The 12,216-nt window shown below is 29.2% G+C and overlaps 1 protein-coding gene across 8 annotated transcripts in view; it reads right to left on the bottom strand.

Moving 5' to 3' along the window:
- Window positions 1-2,599: 2,599 nt before the first annotated feature.
- LOC143256703 (PRKC apoptosis WT1 regulator protein-like) overlaps window positions 2,600-12,216 on the bottom strand; it is a 29,516-nt gene continuing 19,899 nt past the window's right edge. For 6 of the 8 annotated variants that reach the window (XM_076514269.1, XM_076514266.1, XM_076514267.1 and 3 more), the window contains exons 5-7: window positions 12,035-12,206; window positions 9,280-9,384; window positions 2,600-8,453 (exon numbers count right to left, since the gene is read on the bottom strand). In XM_076514269.1, coding sequence (XP_076370384.1) covers window positions 8,364-8,453; window positions 9,280-9,384; window positions 12,035-12,206 — 367 coding nt within the window. In that variant the 3' untranslated portion in view covers window positions 2,600-8,363. Of the gene's footprint in view, window positions 8,454-9,279; window positions 9,385-12,034; window positions 12,207-12,216 lie in introns of those variants that run through there. The other 2 variants (XR_013031442.1, XR_013031443.1) reach the window with 2 other exon arrangements.

Raw genomic sequence — 12,216 nt, 5'->3', positions numbered from 1 at the left:
TCCAACTCTGGAAGATTCTTTAAATCCTTATCAACTATAACTCCTCTAAAAGAATTCAAAGTTGCATGGGGAGTAACATCAATGAGTATATCCCCAATGATCTTCAATTTCAAGAGGAGTTTGGTATTTTGTGGTGAAAATGTTTCCAGAATATAACTTCTCTACTAACTTGGAAGGGCCAGCAATCCCCTCTAATCCCTTTTAAATAAAAACAGGAGATATCTGCCCTAAGGATTCCTTGAATAAGGAATGCATAATCAGAAATCAAGGTACAGAATTTAACTATGATGGTGACTATATAACAGTCGTTCATCCATGTGTGGTCATTTTCTGATGTTTTTTTTTCATTTTTATTTATTTTTTCATGAATGGGGTATCCATAATAAAGGCAATATATTTCAGTGCCCACTATACAGCCCTATGAGGGATCACATTACATTACAATGCCAAACAAAGACATTGCAGCAATGCCAGGGTTTTATGACAACTATACTGGAACACCAGCATCAAACAATGTCCATCACACCTGTTGACAACATTCAATTCTGGTACTTGGTTAAACCTCACTCAAGTGGACCAGCCAATTAACCCTGGAGGGGCCTCCCCAAGGCTGCCAACTAGAGGAATTCAAGGCCAAAGTGGTGTGTTAGGGTTGAACCTCTCAACCATCAGAACCCTCTTCTCCAATTCATAGGTTGCCATGCACAGCAAACACATAAATGGATGTTTAGATCCCAGAGGAGATAAACTGAAAGTACAGAACCTTCTCTAGGAGGTCCTCTCACCACATGCAAGGACCCATCTGTGAAAGAATGTCTATGACAAAGAATGTAAAATCAGAAATGCAAGTCGAAAAACCTCATTGGATAGAGATGTAATGGTTGTTTTGTAGTTTATGTGTGAAGTTGTTAAAGATTCTTTTGTGTTGGGAAAATAATTATTTGGTAATCACCAAACTCACTCATCATGTAATCTTATTAAGACAATTAGCTATGTTATCAGAAGCTCAATATCTTAAGAACAGTGCAACAATGCCAAGGTTTCTTGGTACTATATCCAATCAACAGTAACAGATAAGACAGAATTTCCAGAATACCTGGACATTTGTAAGTGGTATTTGGTTGACACTAGCTACAACTCAACTGCTGACAGACTTTAAGGAAGACACTCAATTAGAGGAATTTAAGCCCAATATGGTGTGATACAGTGATCTGGATACCACTACACCATCCAGATTCTTTCTTTCATTTAATGGGTTACGATGCATGACAAGCATATATGTAAATGTTTAAGAATCCAGTGAAAGTTTATAGGGAGAAAAATTCACAACTCATACCAATTTGTACAGTCATCTATATCATCTCTTTAGATGGTCTTTGTTTCTCCACACTCCCCATCCATAGAAGACAGTCAGACACAGGATCAACATAAAACGAATTTCTAGCCACTGGCATATGCAATCTATATCTGTGTAAAATATTAATAAAAACTTGTAGTTATCAAGAATGTCATACTTCATTTAGGAAACTTAAAAATTTAAATGATTTGTTTGTTTGTTTTGGAATTTCGCACAAAGCAACTCGAGGGCTATCTGTGCTAGCCGTCCCTAATTTAGCAGTGTAAGACTAGAGGGAAGGCAGCTAGTCATCACCACCCACTGCCAACTCTTGGGCTACTCTTTTACCAACGAATAGTGGGATTGACCGTCACATTATAACGCCCCCACGGCTGCGAGGGCGAGCATGTTTTGGCGCGACTCGGGCGAACCCGCGACCCTCAGATTACGAAGCGCACGCCTTAACATGCTAGGCCATGCCAGGCCAATTTAAATGAAGATACCTGGCTGAAAATGTACTCTAAACTAGTTATGAAAGGGTAAAACTTTGCAACTATATCAGTCACTCAAGTGCTGCATTTTAAAATTCTGACCTTAATATTACATATTTCCCCAAGGTAACAATGACAAAAAATATAATTGTGAATTCTTTATTATCTCCTTTAAAAATTTTGTATTAACTATTAAAAATATAAAACACAAGCTAATAATTTTTAAAACAATTAGTTTATGAACTTTTACTTCAGCAAATATAATTGGTGTTATTTAAATAAAACCAGTTATGTTTTCTGGAGTAACAGGACATATTTTATTCACTACAAACTTTAAATACTCATAGTGAATATCTGTACAACACTATATTTGTAATAATTTAACTTTCAGCAACGTTTGTCAGAGCTCCATTTAAAAACATGATTTCAGGTTGGAAAAAGGGTAGTTATTACAGTATTAATGTTGAAAATAGCATTTCATGTGCCAATTTATAGCCTTTTCAATAACTCTTTCTTTACCAATTTTCCACAGTATTTTTATACTTTTTGAATACTTACGACTGATTAATAAATCCATATTTCATTACCCTGTCATACATACTTCAACAGAGTTATAAGATAAAAATTAATATGTGTGTGTGTGTGTGTGTATATACGAATCTATGTTCTTTATTAATGAAGAGTTTCTACCAGATCTAAACTAATTTGGAAGTATTTTTTCTTCAACGTAGACATGTCCTCAAGCAAAACCAATACCACAGCAACAGTAAGCTCCAGATAGATAACTTATTTATTTTTTAAACTAAACCTTTAAAAGCTCCCAGCAATAAAGGTTAATACAAAATGAACACGTGTACAATACCAAAAGTTATGTCAAACATAAGCATACACATAAATGTTTACACATACATAAAAATCAACCACAGGCATAAAAGCCTCTTAAATCATAATATTCACAAAAAAAAAGATTCATAATTGAGTTTATTAATTTTATTAATGTACAATTGCATAAATTAAAACAGAGAAATAAGTACAATGGCCATAAAAAGACTCCTATGTTCTTCAGTTTAAAAACTAGCTGTATCTACTAAAATTTGTAGTGCAACAAATGAAAATATAAAAAAATTTGCAATATGTCATAAAAATTTAACTTAGTATGCATAGAAAAGGGAAAAATCAAACTGTTTTATAAATTCTTCCTTTTTTGTTTTTGCTGTGAAGTTTTGAAATTCAAAGAAATAATGAAATACACATAAACTATAACATTCTGAGCTTCAAATAAATTATAACTGAAAATATTTTGTGACTAGATGTTTTGGATAATTTAAAAACATGATTCAAATGCTAACAATTAAGCAATTACCTTTGCATCGATTCAATTATACTCCCATGTGATTTGTTACATCTTATTAAACAAAAACCAAAGTTCATAAAAGCGTACTAATCTCTTCCACAAAATGTTGGTAAACTTTCAATTACTGAACCTTTTCATGTTTTAACATAAAAATAATTTTTAAACACTTTCAAAATTGATGGTTTTCTAGCTAAGATTTTAGGTCAAAAATACACACCCTTTCTAACATACTTTGTATCTTGGAACAACAAATATGATAAATTAATAGTAGAATATTTACTTATAAATGCTACTCCATAAGGTTACAGTTATGAACCATGGGGTAATTACAATTAGTATGAATGGAAGGCATACTAGATAACAGAAAAAAAAAAAAATACCTGCATAATTTGACTATGCTTTTAATTTGTTTAAAAAATCCCAAATTATGATGCACTAAAATTAGGTAACAAACAATTTTGTAATTTATATATGATTAATTCATTCAACAGTTTGAAATATGCAACATTCTTTTATGTTAAGATATTCACACAGTCTTAAACACAAATGACTGCTAGAGAATTGTTTTAGAAAGAATGAATTAGGTGTGTCCTTAATAACAATTACATTTTTGATACTCAAATATACAATCCCACAAATACAAGAGCAAACATTTCTATACAATATCTAGTGATTTGAGTTTTATTCCTGAAACCCTTTTGGGCTTTTGTCAAAAAATATATCAAACTAACTTTCAAACTACATTAATCACATTTCTTTCTCACTGTTTCACATTGTAGGAAAGATGTGCTAGAGAAAAAATATTATTCTTTACAAACAACCAAATGTTGCCTCTATTGCAATAACAAGATATGCTTGTTGAGCAATTTTTTTTTTAAGTTTTAGCTCTTTTTGTAAAAATACTACATCAGCTCTAGTTTATTTCACTATCCAACAACTAAGGTTTCAGGTTTACTAACACAGTAAGAAATTTTAATTATTTTCATTATTTTGAAATTAGAATTTTAACACTCCTACAAGTTTTTCTTTGGGGGTAGAAAGTAATAGTGCTTCGAAAAATGAAATAAGAATGAAGAAACTGTACTGATTTATTCCACCACACTTTCACAGGGTTTTTATTTTTCATTTTACTGAAATTGCTCATTTCAACTTGAAAACTTTTATCAGAACCAAATATTTGATAATTTCAGTACATAACAAGCAACATGTATTATGTTTCCATAACACACACATATAATGTTTAAAATCAAAATCATGTTGACATATCCTTTTATGATTAGTCTCTCTGTAGTTTCCAAATCAGATATATCAAAATAGCATTTAATATCTATCTTTTCTCTGAAACAAAGGACTGCTCAGAAAGTTTTTAACTCAATATCAAAGCTTTAACTGAATTGGATGTACAGTCATCCAAAAGAATATATGAATTTCTATATTGTAGTGGAAAATACTGAAATTGCACAGCCATAATAACCTTCATGATTAATAATTTTTTACTGACCAATCATTTACAAAAAGGATGGTAAAAATTATCTATGATAAAATGTGACTAATCAGATGTAAAAGGCCTAATATATTTCATTTCAAAGCTAGCTTTGACTGTTGCACTAAAATCTGCATTCTTTGTTTAAATACTGAGACAGTGTAAATGCATTATACACCAATCATTATTAACAGAAATTTGTTAAAATACACAACTTACAGTTAAAAAGAAAATCTTTATACTCCTGGTTTGCATGATTTGAGTCATATTTCTAAAGCACTAAATACACTAATAAGATTACATTGTTTCTTTGTAAGCTCTTGTAACATAAAAATATTTATAGACGTGATATAAAATAATTAGAAGAAATTGTAAACAAAAACTTACTGCCCACTAACCTGTACTTTCTATTTAGATATAATATGGTAATAAAAACTAAAATCTATTTCATATATTTCTGGCATTATTTTAAACTATTAACTCCTGCTAGTTATTTAGATAAAAAAAATACAATTTTTTGTGGATGTACATTCTAAGTCAAAGAGGAAATGTTTTTGTTTACTAATATTATATTACAGTAATGCTTTATAGACTATTCAACTAAATAATACATGAAGTTACCAAGAAATCTTCACCACCTAAATATGGGATAAAAACAACCCAAGGCATTTTCTTTAAGGTTTTATATTTCAATTTATGTTTTATCAAAGCTATGTCTCACTGTCTGGAATGCATGGTTGTTTTTGCTTCAAAATCAGTTATGGATATGAAATTATTTATGAAAAAAAATATTAAAAATGTATTTAGTAAGTTTGTTCTTTTATAAGCTCAAGTTAACATTTTTTTTATTTTAGCTGCTATTTCTTCTTTAAAAAGATCTAAAATGCCAAGTAAAATTGACATTTTCATGGCCAATTTTTAAAATTTTATTTATGACTGCAATTATTGACATCAACTTCCTTACATTAATCTTTTCTGAGAGGGTTCCTAAATGAATAAATATTGCACGCATTATAAAAATAGTGCTTTCAAATCAGTGTTAATTATTTTTCATTTAGTTCATTACCACACCTTATACAAGTTTGACACACAGAGAATAATTGTGATATTTAACTGATACATATAAAAAAACACACAAAAAAAACACAAAAACTGATAGCAGTACAGAAACCAGAAACACTCTGGGATTAACAATTAAGTTCAAAGTTTTTAACATAAAAAGTAAATTCTTTAACAAGGCAATAATTTTAGAAAAGCAAAATAACCATGATCAATTATATTATTTTTTTGTCATTTACGTTTTTTCTACCTTGCCTCTTTAAAATTCCAAACACCAGGTTACAGTTCATGTTTTGGTAATTTACTTCTTTAAGAATTTTATGAAAAAACAACAGATTAAGAATAGTAGATATTAACCACTTACACTATGATAAAGCACTGATTTTTAGGGACTTTTATGCCCTTGCTATATGACAGGATATTTTTGTGAGCACATAGTAAGAAAAATAATTAAATTCAATAACCAAAACAAGAAATACTTCTGTTGATCTTAACTGACTCAAAAACAACTTAGTACTGAAATAAAAAGACAAAAACATTCACATTTACTTTTTAAAAATAATTTTAAATAATGTATTTTTTAAAGTAAGTATTTTCAAAGATACTGAAATATTTCCAAACTTAGTGTATACACCCTCAAAAAGAAAAACAATATTAGTTGAGTTACATACTACTTGCTTACATAATATAGCACATTATTTTCTTACTAATAATAGAGCTTCACTTACAAAATGCAAGATTCAGCTTCTTTCATGACAAATAGACCAGAAGCCACAATATGAATGTCGGTACAATATCTTTTCATCATTAACTGGCTGGTATAAAAACACACTGACAGATAACAAGTATTCTATAAGCTCAACTGTTATTGTTCTTTTTTCAATATAAAGCTACCCAAGGGCTATCACTGTCCACCATAGGGAATCAAATCCCAGGTTTTTGCATTATAAGTTTCTAAACTTACTACAAACCAATTATGTTAGACAAAAAATAAGCTTTATAATATTTTGACATATTATTACTTCTAAAACTAGTATGCCACACTTTATTATGAAAGGCATTCAGATAATGAAGTAAGATTAAGTACATTTACAATGAAAATTGGTTTTGGAAAATTATGCTGACTTATTTTTTCTTCAGAAATGTGTGTGTGTGTGTGTTTTTTTCTAATAAATTTCCAATAACAAAAATAACTTATCTATTTACAATATCAACCTTAACCTTGTACAGTAATAGTTATGTTCAGACTAAAAAATCTTATGTAATACAATTAATTAAAGTTTTAAATTTAAAACTATCATTACATCAACTAAATTTGCATGCATTTTAAAGAGAAATCTTCATTAATTCAGTCATGTAACTGAAAAACTTATTTCTATACACAGCTTCAAACTTAAAAATAAAACTCAAAATATAATTTCTCTTAAATCTGAATAGATGCTTCATCAGGTATTAAAAATGTTAAGATTTATAGAAATAAATAAGCAAACACATAAAGCAGTAATGCAGGATGTGTTGAAATCCTATTGCACATTTTCATTATTATTACATTGCATCAATACATTATAAAATAAATATTTTTCAATTTTACTGTAGTGCCTTATCACACTTATTAGCCTGAATGCTTTGTCATTTAGGCATTATAAACCTGAATGTGATTAATGGCATAATGCATTTTTTCTATAATTCTGAAATGGAATGTTGCATTCATAATAAAACATACAATTGTTTAGTTAAGCCGCATTACATATAGTAAAAAAAATTGATTTCAAGCTGCAACAAATAAATATTTAAAAACACACAACTTGCAACTGGGAAGTTAAAACTCGATAAAACCAACTATAAAATCAATAAAATAAATTGTTCTCACATTTTTTTGTAGCTTCCTATTTTATTAGCTCTGCTAAACACAGGATTATTGTAATTGTTTGACAAATTTATGATGAAGTTGCCATCAATCTGTTGTGTTTCTAATAATAAATTAAAATTTTTTGTTGATACATACGAGCATAAACTTTTCTCACTAATGTGTGTCATTAACATAATTATTTCTTAGCACAAGTAACAACTGGTAGTTTTCCCAAGTTAATAATCTAAATATAGTTTTTGTAAGTGCTCATTATATACAAAACTTTAAAAAATTAGATAATTAAATATTTTGATTTGACTCTAGACAGAAGAGCAATTAGTTAAAAACTTTAAAGCAAATGCTTCAGGCCATGAAAATTCAAACACCTTTCTTCACAGTACTCAAACAAACTTGGAATTTGTACAGTATGTTAATAATCACAGCACAACTATTTGTTTTTGAAGGATTGTCTAGTACGAAAAAAAACACAAAAACAATTAATATGAATGTTTAGCACAACATATTTTTCCATGGGAAACATTAGTCTGAAAGTGTGCTATAATAGAAAGCCAACTGATTTTAAACTCAATTAAGATTTAATAGAAAACTACTAGTCTGAGATAGAAGATTCTTCATAATATAACGAAATATATATATATACTAACTTACATGAGCAAAGTGCAAGTTCCATGATAAAAAGCAACCATAAGTATCGAAAGCTGCAAAAATAAAGTGAAATACTGTTTTCTTTTCTATGCTGTAAAAGCAAACTATACAATTAATACACCTACTCATTTAACCTTAAGATTAGCCAATCCAGTAAGTAAAGAATGGTTTTTTTCTTCAAGTCTCTTCTTTTCCAACTGAGTAGCTGACAATTCCTACATACATCAAAAAAGAAATGCAGAAATATTGAAATAAAATTTCTTTTACTCTCATACAGTCAGTATCATTCAAAAGTTGATATTTAAAAATTAGAAAAGATGAAAAGCAAACTCCTTGACAAAAAATTCTGAAAGCTCTAGTTGCAAGTTCACTCTAATTGTAACTTCTGTTTTTGTATTATTAATTCTTTAGAAGCATTGCTCACACTACTAATGAAACTAATTTTTCTAGGCAAACAATAATTAGAAAAAGAGTGATACTGAAAGAAACAATTTGCTGTAGTATTTACAATCATATTAAAAACTATGCTGTTTTTATTGCAAAAAAGAAAGGACAACAGTGGATTCTACCTTTCACAAAGCAATGGTTTTACTTACATTTTTGTAAAGTTGTTAGTAGTTAAATAATGACCTGCTTTAAAAAGGTTTTATTGAAATTTGAAAGAAAATATTTTGAACACATACTGCATTCATACATGATATATTAAAAGTTACCGCATAACTTATCTGTAGGTACACTGAAAGTAATCAATTTAACCTTCACAATAAATCTGTGCTTTTGTTTATTCTGAGGTTTCTTAGCATCATACAAGCCCACGTGATATAAATCCATAAGACACAGGTTTAGTTAGATATAATGTTTTACTTTCCTTATAGTCAATTGATGCTGTCTTCAAAAAAAATATTATTCTACTTATATTTTTAGTCAATCTCATTACAGGCAAGTACGTATTACAATTAGTATTACAGTTAATATCCATATCAGTTAAACACAACCTGAGAACTATGTATTCTTATTTTTTTAATGGCACGCAGCACTTACACAACTCAAGGAATCGACTTTTTGTTCCAGAAAAAGAATCAGAGCATCCTTTTCCTTGACCACCTCTAAAAGTCTGTGATTTTCTTTCCTTGCTCGTTCCAGTAACTAAAATAAATGGCAGGTAATGTTTTGAGACACAAAAAAAGGTAACAGGTTATGTGGAAATTTGAACTTCAACTGATTGAATAATTAATAACAAAACTCAGTTAAAAACATTAAATTTTTTAGGTTTATAAAACCAAAAAGAAAAGTATTAAATCTGTAAAATTCTTAGCCTACTTGTTAAGTGGAATGGTTTAATTTTGCTACAAACAATCAAAATGTCTATACTTGAGTCAGTAGGGTTAGGTATGAGACTAGCTGCTACAAGAACAAATTAAAATATACACAGGAAGATACAATACATAATAATGCTTTAAAAGGATCTACACTTTGAAGATTGTTATATAATTTAACTGGAAAAACACACCTGAAACAACAGTTAGAGGTAATCTCAGATGTAACTTTAGAAACATCCTAACTTGCTATAAGAACCATTTTGAAAATATTTTTAAGGATTTATATCATTTCCCAAATCAGTTACAAAATCAGTATTCACAAAATGCTCTGCATGAATTGCTCATGTTTTTAATTTCAAGTTTTTTAAAACTAATCTTTGAGTTAGTTATTGTTTACATTAACAGAGTTGTAAATAATAACTCTAACAGATCACTTAATACTATACATGTATGAATGTTATCAATTTAAACTTTAATAATTATGCTATATTAGCATATTTCACTGCTTCTGTATTAACAGTAATAAAGGTTGTCCACTAAGTTTAGTCTTATGTGTGACTGTTATAATTAACTCAGTGTTTAAGCATCATTTACTACATGCAGTAGGTTCAATGGTCAAATCAAACATGCAACTTTAGTCTTAGTCAAATGAAAATGTTGATAAAGAAAATACAGAATATGCACAAATAATCACAATATTAGATACACATTTATTACCAGAATATACAACACATAATAATACTTTAAAAATCTGTACACTTTTGAGATTGTTATATAAGTTAACCAGAAAAGCAATCTCACACACACACAGTTTGGCAATTGTTGTTAAGCCTAAAATTGCTAGAACAAAATCAGATGTGTTATATCTATGCATGGTTTCTTCATGAGATCTATAAATTATGATTACTGTTATTTACAGAGCTCAAACTGAGGACAAATGGGCAAAAATACTGTTATTCTGGTTAAGGTCTACAATAGTAATGTCTATCTTATTAACATTATGTCACACAAGAGGAAATATCTCAAGAGTAAGACTTCATTAACTGATAGAGACACTTGTGCACCATTAATTGTGTTCATTATCCCCCACATCAGATATCTTCCTCAACATTTAAATGGTGAATCTGACTTAGTTAGCATCTATTATCAAGAATCAACATCACAATATGCCCATGCAGTCTTTAAGGATAAATAACAGTTTGATAGAAATTAACCAATTGTATATTTTCCATAATTAAACATTTCCATTGTATGTTATCAAATGATCAAAATCTTAATAATAAGTTCACGTATTTTACAAGACTATCTAGACAAAATCAAATATTTGTAAAGGTTTTAAATGAAAAATCAGGTTTATTCAAACTATACAGCCCAATGATTGAAACAATTATTTATATCACGCAGTATAATATTTGTATTGCATAGGCATAAACCACTACCATTAGTCTTGAATGAAAAGGGCAACAATGGATTATCACTCATCCTTATTCTGTCTCATGCCAGCAAATAGTGAAGGTTAAGTTTAATAGCAAAGGTGAATGAAATAATATCTATATGATGCCTCAATAAAGAAACAGGTTTTAAATATAGGCTTTGAAATAAAGTTCAAAGTGAAATGTTAGAAATACATTCTGTGTACTAAAACAATGCAGCATGGTCATTCTTTAATGTGTAGTAAGTATTCAGCAGTGCATTAGGATGAAAAATAGTTTATTAGGGATTTCTTCCTCCAACTGAATGTGTTTTAGGAATTGATGTTGACAAGTGAATTTTGTGCTCCTACTTGCCATGCCAAAGCACCCTGATCAAATTACCAAATTGTACAGTAATTTTTTTAATGGTTAAATCAAGTAGCCATTGGACAAGTTGAGCTTTAGCTGCTCAACTAGACAAGTTATTTAAAAACTTTTCCTAAAATCCTGATAATTTCAAATCAAAGACCACACCGAAATGATAATGGTATGCTTAAATAGAGCTTACAAGGTTTGGATTATTTGTGAAAAATTAAAAATGATTCTGTCTTTCATCAAATTTTTTATTGATGTTTGTTTCATGCAAAGTTACTGTTAAATTAACTTTGACATAAAAATGACTGATCAATGAATTCACCCAAGTTTACAGTATGAGGGTATCATTACATATAAATTACTTTCACTGTATATGTGTAGCTTCTGATTTAAAATTATACAATTTGAGCACTAGGTAATGTCTGTATGATTTGAATGTAAGTGATAAAAACTGCAAAATGTGAATAAATCATGTGTTATAACATCACAGATAAGCAATATTCAACAATATAAACAACAATAAATACATTTAAACTGAAAAAAAAAAAGTTTTATCAGGGTTAAACATGACTCTCCAATGGAAATGTCAATTTAAAAGTCTGCATCTATATATGAAAATCATATGCATACTTAAGACTGAAAAATTATCTAATTATTGTGTACAAAAAATTCATATGTATTGAACTATACCTCTTCTGAACTCTCACTACAGGGTGTCTCTGGTCGCCCATTGACGCTAGTAGATATTTTCTGAACACTTCGGTTGGCATCATCCTGAACCAAACTAACAGTAGAGTCAGACTGATTAACAGTGCTATCATAGTCCTGGTTATCTTCATCATCAGCATCAAGATCTGATGGACTAAAGTACA

This window comes from Tachypleus tridentatus, chromosome 7 (assembly GCF_004210375.1).
Source record: "Tachypleus tridentatus isolate NWPU-2018 chromosome 7, ASM421037v1, whole genome shotgun sequence".
NCBI lineage: Eukaryota > Metazoa > Arthropoda > Merostomata > Xiphosura > Limulidae > Tachypleus > Tachypleus tridentatus.
This window is presented reverse-complemented; position numbering and strand designations above follow the sequence as displayed.